The sequence below is a fragment of the Indicator indicator genome, chromosome Z (assembly GCF_027791375.1).
Source record: "Indicator indicator isolate 239-I01 chromosome Z, UM_Iind_1.1, whole genome shotgun sequence".
Lineage (NCBI taxonomy): Eukaryota > Metazoa > Chordata > Aves > Piciformes > Indicatoridae > Indicator > Indicator indicator.
The window spans coordinates 21,244,551-21,270,659 of record NC_072053.1 but is presented as its reverse complement, the minus strand read 5'-3'; the positions used below and the strand labels follow the sequence as shown (position 1 = coordinate 21,270,659).

The 26,109-nt window shown below is 38.2% G+C and overlaps 1 protein-coding gene across 1 annotated transcript in view; it reads left to right on the top strand.

Annotated features, from left to right (window-relative positions):
- The window catches only part of CPLANE1 (ciliogenesis and planar polarity effector complex subunit 1), a 61,866-nt gene that overhangs the window by 22,582 nt on the left and 13,175 nt on the right, over nt 1-26,109 (top strand). The window contains 23 exon segments of the mRNA XM_054397326.1: nt 1,254-1,392; nt 1,795-1,895; nt 3,876-4,037; nt 4,201-4,309; nt 4,668-4,974; nt 5,774-6,704; nt 8,205-8,368; nt 8,958-9,094; nt 9,643-9,725; nt 13,004-13,086; nt 14,250-14,268; nt 14,647-14,741; nt 16,074-16,266; nt 16,678-16,935; nt 17,095-17,811; nt 18,652-18,818; nt 20,209-20,338; nt 21,243-21,297; nt 22,354-22,458; nt 23,648-23,740; nt 24,806-24,918; nt 25,170-25,365; nt 25,640-25,884. Of these exon segments, the coding sequence (XP_054253301.1) occupies nt 1,254-1,392; nt 1,795-1,895; nt 3,876-4,037; nt 4,201-4,309; nt 4,668-4,974; nt 5,774-6,704; nt 8,205-8,368; nt 8,958-9,094; nt 9,643-9,725; nt 13,004-13,086; nt 14,250-14,268; nt 14,647-14,741; nt 16,074-16,266; nt 16,678-16,935; nt 17,095-17,811; nt 18,652-18,818; nt 20,209-20,338; nt 21,243-21,297; nt 22,354-22,458; nt 23,648-23,740; nt 24,806-24,918; nt 25,170-25,365; nt 25,640-25,884 (4,602 nt within the window).

Here is a 26,109-nt window from a genome sequence, read left to right as displayed (position 1 = left end):
GTGCTGCCTAGGGAGGTGGTGGAGTCACTGTCTCTGGCAGTGTTCAAAAAAGGGTTGAACATGGCACCTGAAGCCATGGTTTAGTTAGTCATGAGGTGCTGGGTAATAGGTTGGGCTTGATCTCTGGGGTCTTTTCCAGCCTCGTTGATTCTATGATTCATGGTTCTTACACTTTGTTGCTCTTGTGTTTCAACGTAATTATGAGTATCATTGAGTGCATTCTCAGCAAGTTTGCAGGTGATGCTGAGCTGAGTGTCTGGTTGGTATGCCTGTGGGGTAGGATATCATTCAGAGGAACCTGGACAAGATAGAGCAGTGGGATCTCATGAGGTTCGTCAAGGCTAAGTGCAAGGTCCAGCATCTGGGTAGGATCAATCCCATTACCAATACAGGCTGAGAGATAAAGGGATTGAGAGCAGCCCTGCTGAGAAGTGTTTGGGAATACTGGTAGATTAAAAAACAAGTGTGAGATGGTAATGTGTGTTCACAGCCCAGAAAGCCAACCATATCCTGGGCTGCCTCAAAAGAAGTGTGGCTAGAAGGTTGAGCGAGTTGATTTTTCCCCTCTATTTCTCTTTGCTCAGACCTCACCTTGAGTACTGTATCTAGCGCTGGAGTCCTGAGCACAAGGACATGAATATGTTGAGAATGTTCTAGCTAGGAGAGTTGTGGTCTTTCAGCCTGGAAAAGAAAAGGCTTCAAGGTGACCTTATTGTGGCCTTTGAATGCTTAAAAGGGGCCCGATGAAGGAAGGGAAGTTTTTAGCAGGGCATGTTGCAACAGGACAAGGGGCAATGGTTCTAAGCCTAAAGGGGAGATCTAGACTAAATACACAGAAGAGATTTTTTAATGGTGAAGGTGGTGAAACACTGGAACAGATTGCCTAGTGGGGTGGTAGATTCTCCATTCCCAGGAACTTTCAAGGTCAGGTTGAATCTGGGCTCTGAGCAACCTGATCTAGTGGAATATGTCCTGTGGGCATGCTGCAGGGAGTTTGGACTAGATGCCCATTAAAGGTCTGTTCCAACCAAAATTCCATGATTGTTTTTGTGCCAAAGTTCATGCTAAATGTATGCTTTTAAATGAATTTTCAGAATACTGATTTGAAGGAAGTGAAAACACAAGTTGAAGGGAATTCTACTCAGTATTCTGCTAATAACCAAGGGGCTCTACATGTAGTAATGATACATACAAAGCCAAATTTTATTTCCATTTATATTGTTTATTTATTTCTTCATTTTTCCTATCTATAGATTCGAATGAAAGGCTCTCTTCATTCACTGAGTCCATTCCCAGAGACTTTGCTTCGTTATTGTAGTTTCTGCACTGTTTTCTCTGGATCTGGATCTTCTGGAGGCCATCAGTTTGATGATACTACCTGTAAAATTTTAGGTCTGTATGCAATAAAGTAGCATAATGCAGAGCTGGGAAGAGTAACATAAATGACCATCCACTGGTAGAAAGAAGCTTACTGCCTTGAAATATTACAATGCTGTGTGTGCAGAAATACATTCCCTTTCTGGCTTTTATCAAAACTTTTGACAAAATTCTTATTAAACTGCAGGTTGCTGTTCTTATTGCTGTGTATTACAGATCACATTTAACAGATGTGGGAAAAAAAAGATGGAACTAGAGAGCTCTAGCTACAGAGCACTGCTGAAAGGTCAAGAATGAGTAATTTTTGTCTTTAACTTCTGAAGATAACGCTAATTCCTTTCTTCTAGCTGAAAACTCAAGGTGTTTTATTTCATTCACTTAAATAGAATCTCATCATGCTGCGTGTTTCTGACCTAGGTTGGTTCAGAGAGCTGTGTGCTTTGTGTTGGATGTTTCATGTTCGTGACAAATTATCCAACAGCTGTAGGCAGTATCAAACTGCAAGGGAAAATCATAAGGTAATTATGCTACTAAAAGTTAAATTTTTAATAAGATGTAAGAAAAAATCTAAAGCTCTGCTGAATGTTTCTCTGAGAACTTTTATTTGTTTAATAGGACAAAATTGGCATAGTGCTGTAATGTGCAGTTAAGTATTTGATGCTACGGTAGTGCTGTCGATGTGAACTACATCTTTCTAGTATTTTGTTTGGGGTTTTGCTTGATATTTAACTCAGATAGTTTCTGCCTTTGTTGTCTACTAGTAGTAATCTAGTTGATTACTAGAGTATTAGATTTTGAAGGTATTAAATCATAGAATCAACCAGGTTGGAAGAAACCGCCAAGATCATCCAATCCAACCTATCACCCAGCCCTAAGCAATCAACTAGACCATGGCACTAAGTGCCTCATCCAGTCTTCTCTTGAACATCTCCAGTGATGGCGACTCCACCACCTCCCTGGGCAGCCCATTCCAATGTGCAGTCACCCTCTCTGTGAAGAACTTCCTCCTAAGATCCAGCCTATACCTCCCCTGGCACAGCTTGAGACTGTGTTCCCTTGTTCTGCTGCTGGTTGCCTGGGAGAAGAGACCAACCCCCTCCTGGCTACAACCTCCCTTCAGGTAGTTGCAGACAGCAATGAGGTCACCCCTGAGCCTCCTCTTCTCCAGGCTAAACAGTCCCAGCTCCCTCAGCCTCTCCTCATAGGGCTTGTGTTCCAGGCCCCTCACCAGCTTCGTTGCCCTTCTCTGGACACGTTCCAGTACCTCAACATCTCTCTTGAACTGAGGAGCCCAGAACTGGACACAGTACTCAAGGTGTGGCCTGACCAGTGCTGAGTACAGGGCAAGAATAACCTCCCTTGTCCTGCTGGCTACACTATTCCTGATACAGGCCAGAATGCCATTGGCTCTCCTGGCCCCCTGGGCACACTGCTGGCTCATGTTCAGCCTACTGCTGACCAGCACCCCCAGGTCCTTCTCTGTCTGGCTGCTCTCCAGCCACTCTGTCCCCAGCCTGTAGCACTGCTTGGGGTTGTTGTGGCCAAAGTGTAGAACCCTGCACTTAGCCTTGTTAAGTCTCATCCCATTGGCCTCTGCCCACCCATTGAGACTGTTCAGGTCCCTCTGCAGGGCCTTCCTACCCCCCAGCAGATCAACACCTGCTCCTAACTTGGTGTCAGCTGCAAACTTACTGATGATGGACTCAATTCAAATATGCATATTCTTCAAAAAGAATGATGAAAAATATACAATTCAACCATGTCTTCTCTACTTACATCCTTATCAGTTGATGTGAGAATTCAAGAAAAAAAGAAAAAAATCACTAGTATGACATGTCATGTATTCTTTAACAGTAGAGATGCTGATTTTTGTCCTATCTAGTCTTGCAGCTCAGCTGTCCTTAAGAAAGGTTGCTTCTTTTTTGAAACAAATCCAAAAATCAAGCTCCAAATAAGCAGAATGGGTCTGTTTTGAATAGTAGAATATTCTGATTTTTCTGTGCTTTGTGCAGCAGTGACAGATGAGATAGAAACTACCAACTATTTCAGAATACACTGGTCCATTTCAAAATTCTTTTGACTGACTTAAATATCTTGCTCCCAAGAAAGAATTTGCAGTCACCTTAAGTCACAGAAAATTTGTTTACTTCACTTGGTAATTCAGTATGTTTAAAAAGTTAGAGCTTGTTTGGTCAAATCCTCAAGTTTTACTACAAATGACTGCATACGGACTCTTCAGAATGTTAGCGGAGTTAGTGTCAGATGCTCTTTTTTTTCCTTTTTTTTTTTTTTTTATAATATAAGTTATGGTGCATTACAGCATTTGTCTGCTAGCATCATATACTTCTCAGTTTGGCAGTTAAATTAGAGGGTTTTATATTCTGTTGGCTAGGGAAGAATCATTGCTATTTGCAGTGTGTGAATAACTTAGCTGAAATACATTGTTTGTCCCAATTAATGTTTCCATAGCAAGGTGGGATTTTTTTTTTTTTTTTTAGGATTTGAAGAGCAGTGAATGTGATGACTCCACAGTTGAGCAGTGTCTGAAAGCAGTGGAGTGGGCTTGTCGAATGCTGCCTTTCTGCAGGTTCATGAATATTGAAGAATTAGTTCAAGGTGTAATTTTGAGTCTGCTTGGAGAATTGCCACCAGTGAAACAGGTAAAAGATATTAAAGGGAGCTATAACCAAAGTAATAGCTGCTACTGCAAATGATTCTTCTTGTAAAAGCTACTGGTTAGACCTTCTAGTGCTTTAATGTTCTGTTGGAAATTATACTTCATTGTAACATTATCTGCTTGAAAAGATACTTTATTTTGTGCAGGTGGCAGAGATTTTTGTAAAAGCATTTCCTAATCCTGAAGATGTAAGAGTTCAACTAAGAGATAAGTACCATGGACTTCAGCAGCGACTCAGACACAGTAGTGTTAAAGGTAATGTGCATCTTTCTTCAGGAAACATGAACTTTTTTCTTTATGCTATTAATTAACTTGTGAAAATACCTTCTTTCATACCCCATGTAAGACAATTGTTATGCTTTTCAGTCAGATAACTTTGAGAGTTTTTTGGCAAGTCCTGTGTTTTCTTTCTGATATGTCTATACCAATAGCAGAAGATTGTGACTTCCAAGTTGATGGTTTTTTTTACTTTATCATCATAGTTCATGTCTGTATTTCTAAGTGGCTATAATTTGTGGTGATTTGAAGTTCATCTGTGTTTCAATTTGAGAGATTAATTGAAAACTGAGAAATTTGTATTTAAAAATTCTTCTGGGTTTCTTTCTTTCAGTAGGTCCCGAAAGTGAAGAAATTATGTCTGTTGTTATACAGGCTACTGAAAAAGAGAGAATGAAGGCCTTGAGGCGTGTTATAAGGAACATAGGTCCCATAGAAATTAATATTTGGGAGCCAGCAGAAGAGGGAGCAGCAGATGATGAGGAACACTGTTGTGACAAATTCTCTTTAGGCACTAGTCTAAGCATAAGCACACTTACTGATCTTGGGAATCCTCAGGCATGTAGTGATGCTGACACGGCAGATACACTTTCTGATGCTTTGTTTACTGAAGAAACAGGAGCTCAAACACCTTTACTCCAAAGGTATGAAAATAATTGCAGCAGAAAGCTTTCTATTTAAATCTTAACAAAGAAAAATAAGTTGTCTCTTACCAATCAAGTAAACTTTTCACCAAGCAGGATAATCTTCCCTTTGGACAATTTATCAAGCGACAAATTACAAAATTACCAGTTCATAGGGCGCTGTTACCAAGGAGAAGAAGCTAGCTCTCACTTTGTTACAACTTCCTTTAAGGTAGTTGTAGAGAGCTACAATGAGATCTCCCCTCAGCCTCCTCTTGTCCAGGCTGAACAACTTTGTCATGGGACTTGTGTTCCAAGACCCCTCACCAGCCTTGTTGCCTTTCTCTGGTCACACTCCATTGCTTCAGTGACCTTCCTGTAGTGAGGGGCCCAAAACAGAACACAGTATTTGAGCCATGACCTCACCAGTGCTGAGTACTGGGGATGGTCATTTCTCTAGTCCTTCTGGCCACCCTATTTATGATGTAAGCCAGGTTGCTGTAGGCCTTCTTGGCCATCTGAGCACACTGCTGGCTCATATTCAGTTGGCTGCCAACCACTGTCCCCAGATCCCTCTCTGCCAAGCAACTTTTAAAGTCTGCCACTCTTCCAAAGTCTGTAGTGTTGCATGGGGTCGTTGTGGCCAAAGTGCAGAACATGGCACTTGGCCTTGTGCTGTATCCCCTTTAGGGATTTTATTTTCCTGTTTCTAACAGTAGAGGGAGAAAATGAACTAGTGCTACATTTACTTACTTTTTTCATGTAATTCTTCTTAAAATGAGTTTTGACATTAACAGTAGTTGTGCTTGTCATCCTACAGGGATAGTGGACATCAGAGACAAGAAGAAACAGGGAGCAAAAATACCACAAGCAAAATGAAAGCTCTTAACAGGAAAACAAGCCCTAAAGACAAAGTATATGGAAAAGACATGCATCATCAATGTAGTTTGCCTATAGTTGGTGCATGGGAATTCGAGCGTGATGATGATGAATATGTTATTTTTTTAGAACTCTTTTTAAGCTATATTCTTGAGAGAGACCTGATAGAGTACAATAACATTGGAATTCCATTGCTTACTAGCTTTTCTGAACTTCTTCGTGATCATGAATTAAACTCTCTCTTTTTTGATGTCCATACAACACTAAAACGTCGACAAGGCAAAACTAGAAGCAAAAATGTGTTTAGAGCAGGGTCTTGCTATGCTGTCACCCCAGTACCTTGTGACCCTGAAACAACATCTGTCTGTAAAGAAAACCAACATGCTTTGGAAAATTCAACAGGTGTACAGACCATTGTACAGACAACAGAACCTTTTCCACATAACTTAATGAAAGGACTTAATGAAGGATTATTTGGCTTAAAACACAAATCAATTTACAGAGCTCAGAATGACAGTCATGGAGCAAATGTTACATCAGCAAGCCAGGCCTTTCCTAACCATACTTACTCTAGCCTGCAAACTCAGGCAACTTCTCAGTACATTTACAGGACTGTTGATATGGTTGACATTGTACCAGGAGAAGAACTAACTATAGAATTGATGGGTAAGTTGAGCAGTATTGCAAAACTGCTCGAGTGGATGATTAGGTGGTCTGATAAAAGGCAGCTCTGTGGTTCTAGTGAACAAGACTCAGAAGAGGTTCTTCCAATGATACATATGAAAACATCAGCAGCTGCTGTCCTTACTTCTTTGTGGCTCTTGGAACAGTTAAACAGAGATGGATCTCAAGAGAAGAGCATAAAATGTAAGGTAAGAAAGAGATAAGTGTGAATGAAACATGTCAGTTAGTTGTGCTAGTAAAGAAAATCACATCTTTTTAGCTCATAGTTCTGTTCTCAGTACAGTGTGGAATACCACAGAATCACAGAATTGTCAGGGTTGGAAGGGACCTCAAGGATTATATAGTTTTAACTCCTCTGCCATGGGCAGTGACACTTTCCACTAGATCAGGTTGCCCAGACCCCCATACAGCCTGGCCTTAAAAACTTCCAGGGATGGGGCCTCTACCACTTCTTTGGGCAACCTGTTCCAGTGTCTCACCACTCTTATGGTGTAGAACTTCTTCCTAACATCTAATCTAGATCTACCCTCCTCTAGCTTGGATCCATTCCCCCTGGTCCTATCACTGCTCAACATCCTAAAAAGTCCCTCACCAGCCTTTTTTGTAAGCCTCCTGCAGATACTGAAAAGCCACAATAAGGTCTTCTCAGAGTCTTCTTCAGACTGAACAACCCCAACTCTCTCAGCCTGTCTTTGTAGGAGAGGTGCTTCAGCCCTCTGATATCCCCGTGGTCCTGCTTCCCTTGTAGTAGGGGTTCCAGGACTGGACACAGTACTCCAGGTGGGGTCTTACAAAAGTGTTGCTAGGAAATGGTTGCTGGGAGAAAAGTAATATTTCAGGAACACTGAAATACTCTCTATAGGAAGACTTTGGTCGAAAGGCAAAGTTGTCATTAGAAGTACTGTTTAAAATGTAACTACCTAAATACCACATTATTTGAGTGAATTCCTACAGGTTCAGCCATTCTGTCTAGTTTTAGATGGAATCTTTGAAGAATGGGGCCTTGAACACAAGGACACGGACTGACGGAGAGGGTCTAGAGGAGGGCCACAGTAAAAATGACACCTTTTCTACAAAGATAAACTGAGAGAGTTGGGGTTGTTCAGCCTGAAGAAGGCTCCTGGGAGACCTTATAGCCCCCTTCCTGTACTAGATCAGGATAAATTAAGGTTAGACATTAGGAAGAAGTTCTTTACTGTGAGGATGGTGGAACACTGCAACAGGTTGCTCAGGCAGGCGTTGAAGATCGGACTTGATGTGGCCTTGGGCAGCCTGTACACTCATCTAATTGTTTGATTATGTATGGCTTTTTGCCTCTTACATTGTCTTCAGTCATAATTTTAGAGTTTTGTGTTGAATGTGAAGGTGAAGCTTCATTGTATATCTTTGTATGGAACACATCCAATTGTGATACAGCATCTTTGATAATTGATGCTCAGTTGACACTGACAGATCTCTTACCTTGTTTCCTTTAGATAATTCAGAGGGCCATTGGTTCATTAAATGTCAAAAGGGGCAAAACTCATGTTCCACAGGCAACTGCAAATCCAGAATTTCTCATCTCTGTAACAGAAAAAGATACGAAGTTAAGCATAAGCATGCTATGTGAAATCATTGTTGGTTTTTTTCTGGTTTTGTTTTGTCAGATATTTTTTAAACCAGTGAATTTTCATTGTTTTTATTAATAGAGTCCAGATAGTGAATATCTGAAAGAATTTGCGCCTCTGTCAGAAGCCCAGTGCAGGACAGAGAAAGAAAGTAGTATGGATGAAGGCTCTTCCGCACTGGCCAATGCTCCTCTGGATGTCCAGAGTGTAAAATCCTGTGATGATCTTCATGAAACTAGTTTGGGGTAATTTTTTTTTTTTTAACCTTAAACTTCAGTTGGTTGTAATTCCTCAGCTAAGGAGCATGTTTATGCATATGAAGAGTCCTGCTTTTGTGTTCTACTGTGTCTCTTACACGATACATGTGTGGGTCAGAATATGAGTCAAACTCGTGTATATTATTTATAGCTTTTAAATATTGCCATCAGGTAGGAGGTAAGAAATCAATGTAGCTGTTGCATATGAAATGAATTGTATGTGGTTGGTTGTTTCTAAACTTAAAGATTGTTTTTAGTTATATTTTCCTGGAAACAGCCCATCTGATAAATTATACCATTAATATAACTTAAAATATCACGGCTATACCTAAAAGTAATACTAATCTTGATTTAAGTGAAATTCCAGGGGGAAAATTATATGAACATTGATTATATCCCAGTAGTGTTTATTTTACAGTTATTCACTAGCCTTCAATCTAGGAGTTGGACTCGATGATCTCCACAGGTCTCTTCCAACCCCTAACATCCTGTGATCTGAAAGAAAAGGCATGCTTAAAATTGTTAGATACTTTTGTAATTTCTGTTATTAATTACCTTTTGTTATCCCAATTGCCAGAATGTCTACTAAGTCAAAAAGCGTTGATAAGAAGAATCTTAATTGTGAGAATGATTCTGTACCTCATATGACTGGAGATCTTAATGGAGTGGGAGTATCTGTTCAGGAGGAGTTAGACAGAACATCAGAAATAGAAGGTTTGTTTTTATAGTATAGCCTTTACTGACATATAAAACAGTAGCAGTTTTACTGGAATGGGATTAGATGTCCCTCTTTTTATTTAATAAAAAAAAAGTCAAAGTAAGTTTTCATTATTCTGTTGAAATTATTCTTGTATCTTGTAAGTAAGTTTTATACAATTGCCTTTGCAGTTCTTTCTGGTGATTTTTTCACTAATGCAACTGCTTACTGATATTGAGGTAGTACAATGTACATTAACATACTACATTCTTTCCTTTACTTTCATTCCAAAAATCTCTGTGCACCTGTGTAAGACAGAATTTGAAAACTGTAAGAGCTCAGAGTGCATAGGTTAAATTTATCATATTGTTACCATGAATTTTCTTCAAGGGCATGCATCATTACTAGTAATAACACAGATTTTGAATTTGCCAAGATATCCCTCAACGCCTGTCACCTTGATAGGGAAAGAAAAAGCTAGCTAACGTGATCAGTTGGTAATAATCCCATAACAGTGCTGTATGTCATGTAGTATTTGGATTTAAAGTAGCTGTTTATTTTGTAGAGTTCTTTGAGGAGCCATATGAAACTCCAAAGAGTTCTAATAGCTATGTCAAGATCAAGCCTGTAGAAGATCAAAGAGGAAAGGCAAGTTAACCTTCTTGCATAGAAGTGTCACATTGTTTTGAATTCTCTTTTCCAAATATCCTGAATACCTCAAGATACTTAAAATATTGAGGACTTAGGATTGGTTAATTTTTTTTCCATGCTTAAATCGACGATAGAAGTCAAAAGTAATTAAACACTAGTAAAGTGAGATCTGGCATGAGGAATTCTGAAAACTGATGAATTTTTTGGTTGTATGCCTGTATATGTAATACGTAGATCTGCTGTTACATACATGTATAATTATATATAGGATCTTGTGCAGTTGGAACAGAACACCAAGCAGGATCACAACCTTGGACTTCAGAAGCGCAAATTTTGGCTGTTTCAAGCAAGTGCTAGGGGAAATTTCATGAGACACGGTACTAGAAGCCAAAGGGGCCCAAGATAGTTGATTAATATTCAAGGACCTCTTCTTCCAAGCTCAAGATCAGAGCATTCCAACAAGTAGGGAAAGGGAGCTAGGAGATCTGCATGGTTAAGTAGGGAACTGCTGGGCAAACTGAAGTGGAAGAAGAGAGTCTATGGATGTTGGAAGGAGTGGCTGGCCACTTGGGAGGAGTATAAGACTGTTGGGGATGTAGGGAGGCAACTAGGAAAGCTAAAGCGTCAGAATTGAACCTTGCAAGGGAGGTCAAGGACAACAGAAAGGATCTTTTCAAATACATTGGAATAAAAGCTAACACTAGAGGCAGTGTAGACCCACAGCTGAATGAGGTGGATGCCTTGGTGAGAGAGGATACAAAGAAGGCGGAGGTACTGAATGCCGCCTTTGTCTCCATCGATACTACTGGAGAGTGCCCTCAGGAGCCTCAGACCCCTAAGGCCCCAGAGGAAGACTTGACAAAGGAGGAGTTTTCCTTGGTTGTTGAGGCCTGGATTGATGAGGACTGGGTCAAAGAACAGTTAAGTAATCTGAACATCCATAAATCCATGAGTCCTGATCAAATGCACCTGTGGGTGCTGAGGGAGCTGATGGAGGTCATTGGCAGAGCACTCTCTGCTGTCTTCAGTAAGTCATGGCAGACAGGAGAGGTGCCTGGGGACTGAAGGAAGGTAAACGTCAGTGCACTTTTCAAAAAGGGTAAGAAGGAGAACCCAGGTAATGATAGACTGGTCAGCCTCACCTCCATCCCTGGAAAGGTAATGACGCAACTTACCCTCAGTGCTGTCCTTAAGTATATCAAGGACAAAAGGGTCATTAGGAGCAGCCAACATGGTTTTACCAAGGAAAAGTCATGTTTGACCAACCTGATAGCCTTTTATGAGGACATAGCCAGGTGGATTGATGATGGTAAAGCAGTGGATGTGGTTTAGCTTGATTTCAGTGAAGCATCTGACGCCATCTCCAACACAGCATCCTTGCAGCTAAACTGAGGAAGTGTGGTCTGGATGATCAGGTAGTGAGGTGGATTGTGAACTGGTTGAAGGAAAGAAGTCAGAGTGTTGTGGTCAATGGGATGGAGTCAAGTTGGAGCCCTCTATCTAGTGGAGTCCCTCAGGTTGGTAGTGGGACCAGTGCTATTCAACATATTCATCAACAACCTGGATGAGGGCATAGAGTGCACTGTCAGCAAGTTTGCTGGTGACACCAAACTGGGTGGAGTGGCTGACACAGCAGAGGGTTGTGCTGCCATTCAGCAAGAGCTAGGCTGGAGAGTTGGGCAGGGAAGAATTGAATGAAGTTCAACAAGCGCAAGTGTAGAGCCTTGCATCTGGGAAAGAAAAACCTCATGTGTGAGTATAGATTGGGGACTCACCTACTGGAGGCAATGAAGGGGAAAAGGACCTCAGGGGTCCTAGCGGATGGAAGAATGACCATGAGTCAGCAATGTGCTCTTGTGGCCAAGAAGGCCAATGCCATTCTGGGGCATGTTAGAAGGGGTGTGGTTAGTTGGTTAAGAGAGGTTCTCCTCCCCCTCTACTCTTCCCTGGTGAGACTGCATCTGGAATATTGTGTCCAGTTCTGGGCCCCTCAGCTCAAGAAGGACAGGGAACTGCTTGAAAGAGTCTGGTGCAGAGCCACAAAAATGATGAAGGGAGTGGAACATCTTCCTTACAAGGAGAGACTGAGGGAGCTGGGGCTCTTTAGCTTGGAGAAGAGGAGACTAAGGGTGAGTGCCAAGCGGATGGAGTGAGTCAATGCCCAATGACAGGACAAGGGGCAATGGGTGGAAGTTGAGGCATAGGAAGTTCCATGTAAATGTGAGGAAAAATTTTTTCCCTGTGGGGGTGATGGAACAGTGGAACAAGCTGCCCAGGGAGGGTTGTGGAGTCTTCTGCTCTGGAGACATTCAAGACCTGCCTGGATGCGTTCCAGTGTGATCTACTCTAGGTGATCCTGCTCTGGAAGGGGGGTTGGAATAGATGATCTTTCGAGGTCCTTTCCAACCCCCTAATATTCTGTGATATGTAATGTATTACACTATATGTAAATATATGAGATTAGATAAAGATATGGAAGAGCATAAAAACACCCCAGATGGCCTTCTGCTAAGTAGACAAGACTTTTATGATGTGTATTTTGTTATACCAGAAAGCTGTATTAAAAACTTCATTTTCCTTAAAAACATGTGCTGTCTCAGAAGTTGTCACAGGGTGATTAAGTAGGGAGTTTACTCTTGTTTGCTCATTTTAAAAATAACTGTATAAAGATGTTTATTTTCCTTCTGTCTTAAAACTCATTCTAGATATGTATGGGAGCCCTGTTTTTAATGCATCATCTTTGGTCATAATCTCCTTTCTTTGATACTGGACAAGGGTTGTATAATGAAATGTGAATTTCAACACCATCTATTTCCATGCTGGTAGCACTCTACAATCAGTGCTGTTAATGGGATTAGAAGCAATGAACATGTGCATTTTACTGTAGTGAATCTGTGACATGTAAAATCCTGCATTTGTTTTGGTTTCTTAGTTTTTAGAGAGTTCGTGTATAATAGGGCTGTTTCAACATTTTCATAGTTACCTTGTGATGTGTGCGATCAGGACAGTGTTTTCCCAGGGTGCTACATGGATATGAATTTGTCACAATGACTTAAAAAAAAAAGTGCTAAAATGAATCAATAGGATATTCCTTATTTCTGATCTGTAGCTGTCCTTTGGCAATAAGTAATTTCAGTTATTTTTTCAGTCAAAGTTTTTTCAAGTGATGGGTTAATCAAAAGTATCTTTGCCTTAGGCTAATGAAATAATACTTCATTAAAGCAGAAGTGGGATACAAAAATTCACAAGTTCACATGTATCTTTTTATATTCCAGCAGGTCTCCATTTCAGATGTTGGTAGTCCCCAGAAAGATCAAAAGGCGGAAAAAACAAAGGAAGGAAAAGCTGAACAGAATATGTGAGACAAAACAATAGCTTTTTGTTGTTTTAATTTACATTTTAACTTTGCTTAAAAGTATAAAGTAGTTTTGTTAATTATGGTATCCAGTGAAGTCTCAGTGGGTTCTGGTTCTTTCTGCTGTTTGTAGCAACAGAATTTCAGTTCAAAACAAAATTTCAGTCATCTTCTATTTCACATTTACAGGCATTTGACATATACAAAGTGATGGATGGATGAGTGGTTACTGTAAAGGTGAAATAAAAGAGGCATGGTTTGTGGGAAGGTGTACTACTTTTTTTTTTTTGTCTTGGAAAAGGGTATAGAATAACTGAAAAGGTTTTCAGATACACAGTTCCTTCTCCATACCAGAAATAGGAGCAGCATTTTCAGGGTAAGTACAGGTGGACAGTTGTTATGCTAGAAAAGTTTAATAGTTAATTTGTTACAGAACTGAGAGTTCAGTGTCTAGGAACCAGAAAGCGAGATAAAAACTAATGTGGGCATTAAGCTTCTTAGTGCCTGAAAAAAGGGAGGGAGGTATTCTACAGAAATTAAGAATGTACTTCATTATGGTACTTTTTTAATTCATGTTTTATAATATTGTCTATATTTTAAAATATATTTCTAATATAATGTATATAAAATTATAGATACGGTCCATAAACCTGACTTTGTCTCTTTGAATGGATTACTGCTAAGTTCTGTAAACAAAGGTTTTGTTGTGTTTACCATGAGAAATTTTAGAATCATAGAATCAGTCAGGGTTGGAAGGGACCACAAGGATCATCTAGTTCCAACCCCCCTGCCATGGGCAGAGACACCTCACACTACAGCAGGCTGGCCAGATCTTTTGAAGATTTTTTCATTTGTTTTTGTGACAGAAAAAGCTCAACCTATTTTTATTACTTCAGTTAGCTTTCTTCTTGAATCCAACAAATTTGTAGCAATGGCACTTTTTCCCCCTGATACATAGTTATGATAGCATAAAAATAAATATTTCTGTGTGTATATAATCTTTGTGAAAAACTTTTCAATGCCTTAACTCTAGGAAAACTTAGAAACCCATACTATTTTAAGCCAATATAGTTTTTTTGTTTTGAAATAAAAATAATTTCTCTTAAGATGTCCCTCAAGGATTTCTTATGGTACTGGCTTTTTTCTTTTGTTGGGTTTTTTTTAAGGAATGCAGATTGTAATTATATTAACAGTATTGTTTTAATTGGATTTTCCTTTTTTTTTTTTTTTGTCAGCTGAAATCTACTCTTTTTTTTTTTTTTTTTTTTTTGCCTGCTGTTAGAGTTGAATAGCCAAAACCTTTTCAGTGCTTTTGTTTGAGTCAGTTTCTGATTGCTAGGAGACAAAGCATGAATGTCAATATTTGCCTGCTGAAATTGCAGTGTCATGTAGTAATTGAAGCAGTGCGGTTCAGTATAACTCTGATCAGGTGACTTTCAGGTATTTTATCTCACACTAATGGAAAGTACTTTTTCAGGAAGTTTTTTATAAATTTATATGTACACACATATGAATATCCATAAAACAGAAATAAACATCTTAACAAATTATTCCAATATGTACAATATTTATGTTTTCTTTCTTTGTAGCATGACTGAGGTTGTTTCTAGCACCATTTCTCATTCATTCTCATTGGAACAAGATGCAAAAGTTCCCAGGTAAGATAAACCTACAGTGTTTTAGATAATAAAAAAAAATACTATCCCTGTTATATTTTCAATCTGAAATAACATGATATGTAGGTTTGATTGCAGAATATGTGCAGGTATGGAATACTGTACCTGCAGGACTGTAGTACTAAGTAACTGCTTTTGCTGGACCCTTTCTTTATGGTAATCCTTGAGGATCGTGTACTCCTCTGTGCTGTCTGGAATATCATGTGAGTGAGACATGTTAATTCAGAGTTATCAGATTTCAAGAGAAGTGATACTTTTGTTTTCCTGTTCTGGACAGAATCATCATAATTATATAGTATTAGCACCAAGAAACATATATTCCTCTTTCTATAAAATTATAGAAAATATATAAAAATGTAAATATAAAAAGTATAAAAAATATGTGTATCTTACAGCAGCTGCTACTGAGTTTTCAGGTTAGCTTTCTAAAAAAAAAATCTTCCTCAAACTATTAGGGTTGCAGGCTTGCTCACACATTCTAGTTGTCTTTTAGAAGATTTCCTTTGCCCCTTCACACCTATCACATATCCAAAATCTTTTCAGTATTATTTTTTAGCCACTGCTTTATGCTTCTCTTTCTTCATATTCTTGGAGGCCATCCTGTTCAGCTGTGAAAAAAATCCTCCAAGGGTTGCCTTGTTGCATTGTCAACATTTATTTAAATAGAGAAATGTCTTCTAAGTCAATTTCTGTTGATGTAGATAAGGTCCTTCTCTTTCTTTATAATTTAATGTAAACCCTAACCATCTACTGAAGAGTCTTTACTTGCTAAAATATCTAATTACCTCTGTGAGAAAATTCAGTATATTGTATTGTCACTTACATCTTATTGTAGTTGTTTTCTCATCTGAAATTTTGTTGTTGATTTTTAATTCCAAATACACGGAGGCACTTTTAAATCATTAAGTGAATCTGCCTTCTCTTTTATTTCAGCTAATAATGTCCTCCTTCGTTTCCCATTAACTGTTTTGTTTTGTGACTGACAAGGCTTTCTTTCTATCAAGTAATTGTTATCTTCACTGGAGATACACACAGAAAACATTTCAGATACCCTTGTGACTAAAAACTCAGAACTTCTATCTCCACTAGTGTTTTTTTTCATTCAGTACATTGGAAAGCATTAGGAAAAAGATGTCATAACATACTCTCCAATGAAGCTTGCGTAGTCTTAATTTTTAAATTGTTTCTACAAATTACTTATGATTTAGAAAAACAAAGGTACCTTTAAAATTCTCTGTATTGATTTAAGACAAATGCATATAGGTGTTCTGAATTATGAATGGTTTTCATAGTTTTGTTCTTTTGCCTCTGAAGTAATACAGAGATTTCTCTGAGTGATGGTCAGCCATCTCAGACAATTGTGTCAACTAAGGCAAGTGTTGCCTCCAGTACTTCCATTTGTGCAAAGAACCAAGAACTCAAGGAAAAGGTCCCTACAGAAGAGGAACAAAACACATCAGAAACTGTCAAGGAAATGCTGCAAGATGAAATGTGGAAGTTAGTTCAGGTGAGAGCAAGTCAGGATTGAAAATAGTGTTCACAGTACAAATTGTGTTATTTAGAACGGTGAAAATAATTACTGTTTTAAATGTATGCTATGTGGTTGATTTTGAAAGAGATTTCCAGTTCCACATAAACCACTGTGAAAACTTTTAGCCTTAACTCAAGCTTTTGACTCACAAAAGTTAGTAATAATAAGAGTTCAAACGCGTTGTAGTTCACATAACTAAGTGTGCTCTTATAGTGTAGTCTTTAAAAAAGTCTGGTACAATACAAATTAATTACTACTGGAATTTTGGGGTGTTGTTTATTTTGCCACCTGTAGTGACAGGGTAATGAACAGCTATAACATAGCCTGGACATAGAATTTTTGCCATAATTCCTGTTAAAGCTGTTAACTTTTTGTGTGTGTATCCAGCTACAGCAAATCAACTTCATGAGCTTAATGCAAATAGTACAGTCATCCTTTGCCAATTTGCCAAATGTGCAACAAATTTCGGAACAGCATCAGTCTATTCAGCTGGATGGCAGGCAGCCTTTACACCCTACTGAAGGTAATGGCTCTCTGCAAACACAACTGCCTGCTCAAGAAGTTGAAGGAAGACCCAATCAAATCAGCTCTGATGTTCAACCAAGGCATAGTTTAAGAGATGAAAGCAGCAATGGCCATATAAAAGTAGGTATATTGAAGGGATACCTGTCCTGTTAAATTGGGAAGTGTTTTGTAGTGATTGCTGTAGACAAAAAAGATGTGTAATGTTTTTGTGCATATTTAGTGCATGGTTGCTATTTCAAAGTACTTGTAAATGCTGTTTTGTTTGCTTTTCTGATTTAGAATCATATGGATATGAATGTTTCTTTAAGCCTCTTGGAAAGCCAGGGCAAAGAAAGAGGATTTATGCCACTGCCTGAAGATCTGTGTTCTTCAACACCTGCTAAACCAGTTCATCTCCTAGCTTTTTCTTCAGATACCCAGAAAATACCAAAGCTTATCCCTATTGAAAAAAAAATGAATTACTCATGTGGATTTCCTTTGCTTAAGCTTAAATCAGGCTGTCATGTCAAACCAGCATTTTTGCATCCAATAGAAATGTCATCATCTATGCCACCCCTAGTACCACGGGTAGCTTGGAGTTCATCAGATGCCTTATGGAACCATCAGTCGTCATACACCCCAAGAAAAAATAAGCCAAAAGAAGCTGTGAATATGAGTAGAGGTGACCATGAGATTCCAAGGCAAATGCGTGTGGAGGAGAAAAGATGGGCAGAAACAGTTCATAAGGGGCCTCCCAAGCATCTTAATCTAGATCACTATGAAGGACAGCAGCAGTTCTCTGCAGATGTGAATATGGGCAAATCACTGATGACTCAGAACCCTGCTGGTATTCCACTGTTGCACTTGAAATTTGACCCAGTACCTAGACTTCTACCAGTTCTAAGACAGCAACTCACTACTACTGTTAAATCTGCAACAAAGGAGACTGACTGCAGAGAAACACTGCACCACACAGGAATATCACTACTCCATGCTAATTTACCTCAAAAAAAGAAGGTACTGGATTTTAATTCTCTTTTCATAAGTTGTAGGATTTTTAAAGTATCATGATTATTTCATCAGAAAACAGATAACATTTCCAGACTATGGAATTTGAAAGTGTTCAGCACTGCTACCAGAGGTGATCTGAAGGTACTATCTTATTGGCATACCAATGTGAGGCAGGTGGCAACCTTGAAAGTGCTTTTAGTGAAATTTGGATTGATTGCACATTCCATACTTCATTAACATTCAGCCCATTAGTAACGGATGTAAGGAGTTTACTATCTGAAATACTGGATAAAATTTGTGTGGTAAAAAATAGTTCTGTTTTTACAGAAATTTAAATAGAATTGTTTACAGAAATAGGAAGACTGCAGTAAGAAATCCTCTTTTGTAAGAACAGAAAGAGAATACTAAAACACTTGGTAAGAAAGCCTTATCTTCTGGATGTTCAGAATCTGATGTTTTGTAAGCTGTTGTTCTGATAGATTTTCATATTCTTGTGCATTCCATTTGAAAAGAATGGAAATGTCTTTCCCTTGAAAGGTGCTTTTCAGTTTATGTCTAGGTTGCTCACTTTTCATCTTCAACAACATAAATGCAAATATTAGTGAAATACATTCCTTAGGAAGAATTCATTTATTTTTGTTTACTTTGAAAATAGTTTGCATATAAACACGTTAACTGAAATTCTGATCTGATGCTGTTAATATTACATTTTCAGTTTCTCTACAAATCACTAGAGGAGTTGCATTTGTATAACTACTCTTTTTATCCAATCTGACTGTTTTACCCCATTCTGCTTCCTGTATCATTGTTTCACATTTGCCTCTTTCTCTCTCTGAACACTTTCAGGCACCAAAACTCGTTCCACTTCAAGATCTCATTGCATTTGAGCAGTGCCACCAGAATCGTGCTGTGCCCAGTGCTGCTTCTGGACAAGACCAAACAGACCCTATCCAGTTACTAAAAACTGACGTAGGACCATTTGAACTAAGAGATGTGCAGAGTAATAGAAAAAGGCAAGCCAAAATTTTAAAGTGGGTCTTTATGTGAAAGACATGCTGGTAATACCTTCTAGCTTTGAAATCAATGGGAGTTCTTGTAGCAGCTTCAAATAAAGTGGGATTAGATGTGATTCTCTTTGGTGGAGAATAAAATAGCAAATAATGGTAAAGACACAGCAGAAGTATAGCATTACAGTATGTAAGGGTTGTTGCAAATACTAGGCTGATAGAAGACTCAAGAGGAAGTGTTTTTCATAGCGGTGGTATCTGGAATTCAGTCTTGTCATCTAGCTGTTTGCTGTATACTGTATATGAAATGCTTTCCTGCTTACACAATGAATCTTAATAGGCTACTGTCAGTTTGGCATATTGTCACCATTAGTAGTAATCTTCAAGAGGGAAAGGATTACATTCTTTTACTCTAATTTAAAGTGTAGGCTGTTTTTTAATCCAAGTGGTGATCAGCAAAATATGTGTTGAAGGGATATTTCATTTTATTTTGTTAGGTATGTTGTTACAGTGTGTTACCATCCCTGGAAGTGTTTAAAATAAGACTGGATTAGGCACTTAGTACTGTGGTTTAGTTGATTAGATGGTTTTGGGCAATAGGCTGGACTTGATGATCTTGAAGGTCTTTTCCAACCTGGTTAATTCTGTGATTCTGTGAATTTGAGATTTTATTTATTCTTTATTTATTAGACAAGCCATTAAAACTTTTTTTTTTTTTTCTTTTTGAGCTGCATGCATATCTTTGTTCAGTTCTCACATTTTTTCCATGGAACAGTTACACCATCTAGGTCAGAACACTTTTCTTCTAATTATAGTGCTTTTAACTGTGGCAGTTGGACACAGACTATAAGATGAGTTTTTTCACTCTTAAGGTGAAGAACAATTGATTGATAAGTAATTGCAGCTGATGTTTATAATACCTGTTTTGATAGTACTAACTGAAATGCTTGATGCTACAGTTGTTGTTTTACAACCTGTGTATCAGAGATTAAAGGAAATTTGTAACTTTTTTCTAGTAATAGTTAATTACAAAGTTTCAGTGGTAACAGAGGTTGGGTTTGTGCTGAAATACTTCTTTATAGATTCTTTACAGGTGTTTTGTGTAGTAATGACTATTAAACACAAAGTGTAGATACGGAATGTTACACAGGTTGTAGTATTTGATGTAAGTAGCTCACTAGACAATTAACAGATTTTTGGTGTGTTTGTTAGGTGTTTTAATGAGTTCCTACAACAATTTTACGTAGATTTCTGGTAGGCCAAAGTAGGGCCTTGAACCTGTCTGTATGCAACAGATTTATCTTAGCGTGTAGTTCTTCATAGGTACTTCTAATTTCAGTGCAGTTATTATTTTTTATTTATAATTAATATAATAATATAATTAATATTTTGACAGACAGAAGAGGTGTTTTAAGAAACAAATGGAAGAGAAGGAGGAGGAAAAGAAGAAACAAAGTGTGTCCTTCCTCCCAGATTCCACCATCGTCAGCATTAGTGATAGAGTGGCAACTGTTGAATCAGGGACTGCGGTACAGAAAAAAAATCTTTTGCTTTGCCTTTTTCCATTCAGAAAGAAGGAACCTGTAAACCAGAACAATACTGTAAATATCTTCCAGACTCTAGCCTGGAAATAATATGTATCTTTGATTCATATATTTGCATTTCCTGTAAACAAGATATCAATTTTTATAAAGATTGTGTGTGTTTTTCCTGGGATGTTACCTGTTTTGATAGGATATTTGTCTGCACTTAAAGTAAATGCATCTTAAATGCTAATTGCTTAAAAAAAAAAATCAACAAACAAACAAACCACAAACCTGTGTAGCCTAATACTAATTCTAGGACAACTGACCAGGCATTACTCTTTTTATACTCTTACTATGACCTTTACAATAGCACCAGGTATCTGTCTTAGCCAACAAATGGAGAAGAAGAAAGACTTCCTCAAGCCAGGTTTTCATTTATGCACTTTTCATGTTTATTTGCCTAGCCCTTTTTTGTATCCTGTAACATATTTGGGAGTTATCCTTGCTAGTACCAGTTTTCAAGCAAGAACACAAGCAGAGTCAAAACTAGTCTGCTACCCAGAGCAGCAGGCACTATTTCTGGTCCCTACCTTCTTTGAGACTTCTGTGTGCAGCAGAACAGCTGTAGAGCCTTATCAGACCTGGGAGATAATTCTGCTACAGCAGACATAATGTAATCTTGAAGGGGGAATTTGGGTTACTGCAGATCATCCCAGGGTACTTACGTAAAAGAACGTTGTGTAGTCAGTAACCAGAAGAATTTTAGAAGTCTGTAAAAAAGAATGTTACAATGACTTTTTTTTTCCAAATCAAACAAAGTGCATTTGAAAGTAAACAACATCACAAAGTCTTTAACTGGCATTGGAACTATTTTTAAAGATAATTCTTTCTCTCCTTATCTTAGGATCAACAAGCAAAATCCACATCTTGCCTTCCAGACAATTTCTTCCTTTCAGTGGGCAAATGTAAGTCTTTTTAATGTTTTGAGTGCTTAAATATAATTAATCAAGGAACAAAAATTTGTAAGATTTGAAAGGAAAACTCTACTCATTGACTCAAATTGTGTTGTCTGTGAGCAATACAACTGTAATGGTTTATGAGATCTTTCCGCAGAAAATCAAGAACTTTCATGAGATACAGCACATACTCAGTCTCTTTTTGGATGGTCAGTTTTTAAGGGGATTTGTGTGGTGAGAGATACAGGCAAATTTAAGCTCTCATATCAGGTATCTGTAGGCTCAAAACAATTCTCCTGAAAATTATAGAAGTACTTTAAGTTTTCTTTGTAAGTAATAGTCTTGTATTTATGATTGTAAACAATGGACTTCATGAAATAATAAACGTGTTCAGTAACAGTGGATCACAATGTTTTCTGTTCACGTGATTCATCAGAAGAGTGCTGTAAATACTTGCAAATTCTAAATAATTGTATTTATTTTAAAGATATTCCTCTAGTTTTATTTTCCTCCATAGTTCTAATTACTTGAAATTTAAAGTGGCTTTAAGAGAAAGAGTGTTTACAGTATTTCTATCTTGCAAAACGGAAGACCACACTTACAGAAAGATTTGCTTCTTTCTAGTACATTAACTCATTACTGTGTTTCTCAGAGGTCAAAATGCAATCTGTTCTCTAAAATCAGAGAAATACTGGCTTGCAGAGCTCTGGAGAATCATCAATAAAGAAATAGAGGTAGACATGTCATAAATATTTCTCCCCCTTTTAAAATACGAACAAATTGTTACTGTACAGCATACTGAAATATGTAATTTTAAGAGTAAACTGAGCCTTGATGTTCATCCAGTACAACATTGTTAGTTTCAATACAGCTGCATATTTAGGTAAGACAAGTAGTCTTTCAAACCTGAAATCGTTCTTGATGTATGCATAAAGTAAGGTTAAAATTATGCCGTGAAATATCTGTTGGAGCCTGTAGTTGTGAGTTTATATAATTGCTTTCATAGATTTGAATATTTGCATTACTTGTACACATCTGGTTTGTGTTACCGCATTTTAGACACCATGGGGGAAGCAATTACTACTTCAGCAGATCTACATTACATGGCTTCTACAGGAAAAAAACCGGCAGAAACTCAAGATGCAAGTACAAATACTCACTCAGGTAAGTGCTACCTGTGTAAGCTACAGCAGCCAGCTAGTTCTGGTATTGCTTCTTCTTAACTGTGCCATTCATTGAGACCTGGACAAGCTGGAAAATTGGGCAGGGAGAAATTTAATGGAGGGCAAGCGTAGAGTCTTGCACCTGGGAAAGAACAACCCCACATACCAGGACAGGTTGGGGGCTGATCTGTTGGAGGGCAGCGCAGAGGAGAGGGACCTGGGAATACTGGTGGATAGAAGGATGACCATGAGCCAGCAATGTGCTCTTGTGACCAAGAAGGCCAATGCTATCCTGGGGTGTATGGGAAGGGGTGTGGTTGGTAGATTGAGAGAGGTTCTCCTCCACCTGTACTCTGCCCTGGTGAGGCCACATCTGGAATATTGTGTCCAGTTCCGTGCCCCTCAGTTCATGAAGAACAGGGAACTGCTTCAGAGAGTCCAGTGCAAAGCCACAAAGATGATGGACTGGAACATCTCTCTTACGGGGAAAGGCTGAGGGATCTTGGCAAAGAGGAGACTGGGAGGTGACCTCGTTAATGTTTATAAATACTTGAAGGGTGAGTGTCAGGAGGAGGGAACCAGGCTCTTCTCAGTGACATCCAATGATATGACAAAGGGCAGTGGGTGCAAGCTGGAGCATAGGAGGTTCCACGTGAACATAAGGAAAATTTCTTTTCCACTTTGAGGGTGATCCTGCTCTGGCAGGGGGCTTGCACTAGATCATCTTTTGAGGTCCCTTCTAACCTCTGTGATTCTGTGGTTTGCCGAGTTTCCAAAATGGGAGAAGTTTTTAAATACAATAGTTTTTCATGCTGCAGCTTCTTGTTTCAGAAAGCAATAAAACAGAAGACGCTGGAATACCATATAGAAAGATACTGGAATTACAAAATATTAAAGTAATTATAAATAAAAATACTACTGATGCAATTATTTTAAGAATCTCCACATACTTTCTGTAAGTCAATTCTGTGACTTTTTTTTGAAAGCTCCTTTAGATTCAGCTTGACTTTGTCAAAAATGCATTTAGATAACATTTCACATGACTGAAACTGTTTCCCAGGATCTACTCCTACAATCTCGCTTTGACTGGGAGCTGGCAAGTCAAAAATGTGCATTCAGATAATGCCATCAGTTTCTTTATTTTCCTTAAATTCCTTAATTTCAGGGTTTTGTTTTTTTCTCTTATCAAGTGCTCAAAGTATACCGAGATGTTGGAATCACTGCTGGAAATGAGGTTTCTGACATCCAAGAAAATGAGTCAGTCGTGCCTGTTCCTGTGTCAGGTGTGGCTTGCTTTCTCTGTTTCATTTATTGCTTGTGAAGTCTGTAAAATTACAGTTTTAACGTGACTGTTGTGCATGTGGTAGATTAACACAGGGTGTGAACTAAATGTGAAATAACTATAGTACTGTCTATGAAAAGTTTGGCTGGAATTTTTCATGGTGCAGTGTACCTGTGCTTTTTTGTTCCTGTACGAGAAGGTACATTTGTAGATTCTTAGCTTGATTTGGTGCAACTTAATCTTGGGGCATTGGTGTTTTGTGAAGCAAATGGATTGACCTGGGGTGAGATGTTAAGACAGATCACAGCTCCACGTGAAATCAAGCTAGAATAGCTCAGCTAATTAGCAGATAGACAGAACAACTGTTTCAAGTTGTGCAACAGCTACGTGCCAAGTAACAGTGTTTCAGTCTCAAGCAGGAATTTTATTCCTGATCAGTCATCTCTTGGGCCAGTTTGTTGAACAGAAAATAGAAAGTAAATTTGATTTGGGGCCAAATTAAGATATATTTTGATAGGAATTTTCTCCCTCCATTTTATAAAACTTTGCTAAATTGTTATGCGGAATTTGGCACCTAAGGTGTTTTTATTTCCTATAGGACCAAGTGACTGTTAATTTTTCCTTTATTCTAAAGTTCAACACTGGTGTTTAATTTGGAAGATTGCTTTATTACATCAATTGACTTATTTGTAGATAGTTACTAAAGGCCTTTCTAGCCAAGTACTATCATTTATTCAGGAAAAAAAAAGATGCAGATTTTTATTTTTTAATCTATTCAGGAGAGAATTGGACATGGATAGCAATTTAAACTGCAGCATGTTGCTTTGATTTCAGTTTTTTGAGTGTTTTTCTGCTAGCCTATCACTAAAATGAAAAATAGTTTAGTAATTTATTGTTGGAAGCAAATGTTAAGGGACCTATTAAGCTATATTGTCTGTCTCTATTTTTTAAACTAAATGCTAATCAAATCACGTTTAGAGAATGCAGACCTGTTTCCAAATACTTAGGTGGGTTTTTTTTTTAATTTCCTGTAAACATACTATTGACCATTACTCTTTTCTCACAGAATCATCTGGTGCCTCTGAGACACTACACACAGACGTGCATTTAAACATGAGAATCCCTACTGAAGTGACAGACAGACCTTTACCATCCTTTCTATCGGATGTGCCTGATTTGGTTAGTGGTCCAATGTACATATGGTTAAAATACAGTTCAAATGTACTGTTTTCCTGCCTCTTGAATTTGGGTTCATTATATCTGTTGTATAATACCATAGGGGAGATTAGTAGTTATTTTGTCTCCAAAACAAAAAACCTTTCAATTCAAAGTGATGAAAGATAAACACAGGAACTGGTTAACAATCTACTGTAAACAGGTTTAGCAAAACACACTATATAATTCTTCATCATCTTGTTCTTTAATTTTAGAGTCAACATGAATATCTCAGTGTCACTGACATTGAAGGCAGTGACATCCTTAATTTGCCCATGATACCTGAGTCTGCAGAAGAGACAGGTACTGCACAGCAAAATGAAGAGTTTGAAATTCCATGTACTGCAGAACCGCATCAAACAGCCGTTTCTGTTACTGATGCAGTTCCACCCAGGATGTTTCTGAAGAAAGGTAAACCCTCTTGGTTTTATCATGATTTAAAAGAAAAGCTGTGCTCATTTGTTGAATACTCTAAGCTCCCATGGAAAACCTGCAGCCTTTCTCCAACACACCACCCACTTTTTTAGTCTTCTACTTCAAAATATTTATATATTTGATTTGTTTTGTGATGATTCCTGCCTTGTACAATGTACTATTAGGTACAACACAGCTGTGCCTAATTGCTTGAAGTACTTAAATGTTTACTATTTATTCAGTGATGCTGGTGTGCTCTTCTTATTTAAAGAGGATCATCCGAAAAATTTATCAAGCCAAGTGCAAAAGGAAGATAAGAAGCCAAATTCTACTAGAGATGGTGTAACTTGGAACATCATACGTGAAGACGACAGAACTTTTCCTTGTTTGGGGCTTCCATCCGTATTAACTGGCAAAGAATACTTTCCCACAAAGCAGCAGGAAACGGATATGCAATTACAGAAACTACAGAACATAACAGAAAATATGGAAGAGGATTTTAGAAATACCAGACTGGTGAGTTCTGGCTGATACCTGTTGTTTCTGAAACAGTTAATTTTTAAAATTCTTTCAGGTAAAGACAAAGTTTACATTTTGGAGTGATGTACTTTTAAGTCTTAGTTCATGCTGAGACAGATCAAGAGTAACATACAGTTCTGGCACATTTAGTGCTACATCTTTTGGAGAAGCAGGTTCAAAACAGACACAGGAGGTTTCACTTGAACTTATGAAAAAATATTT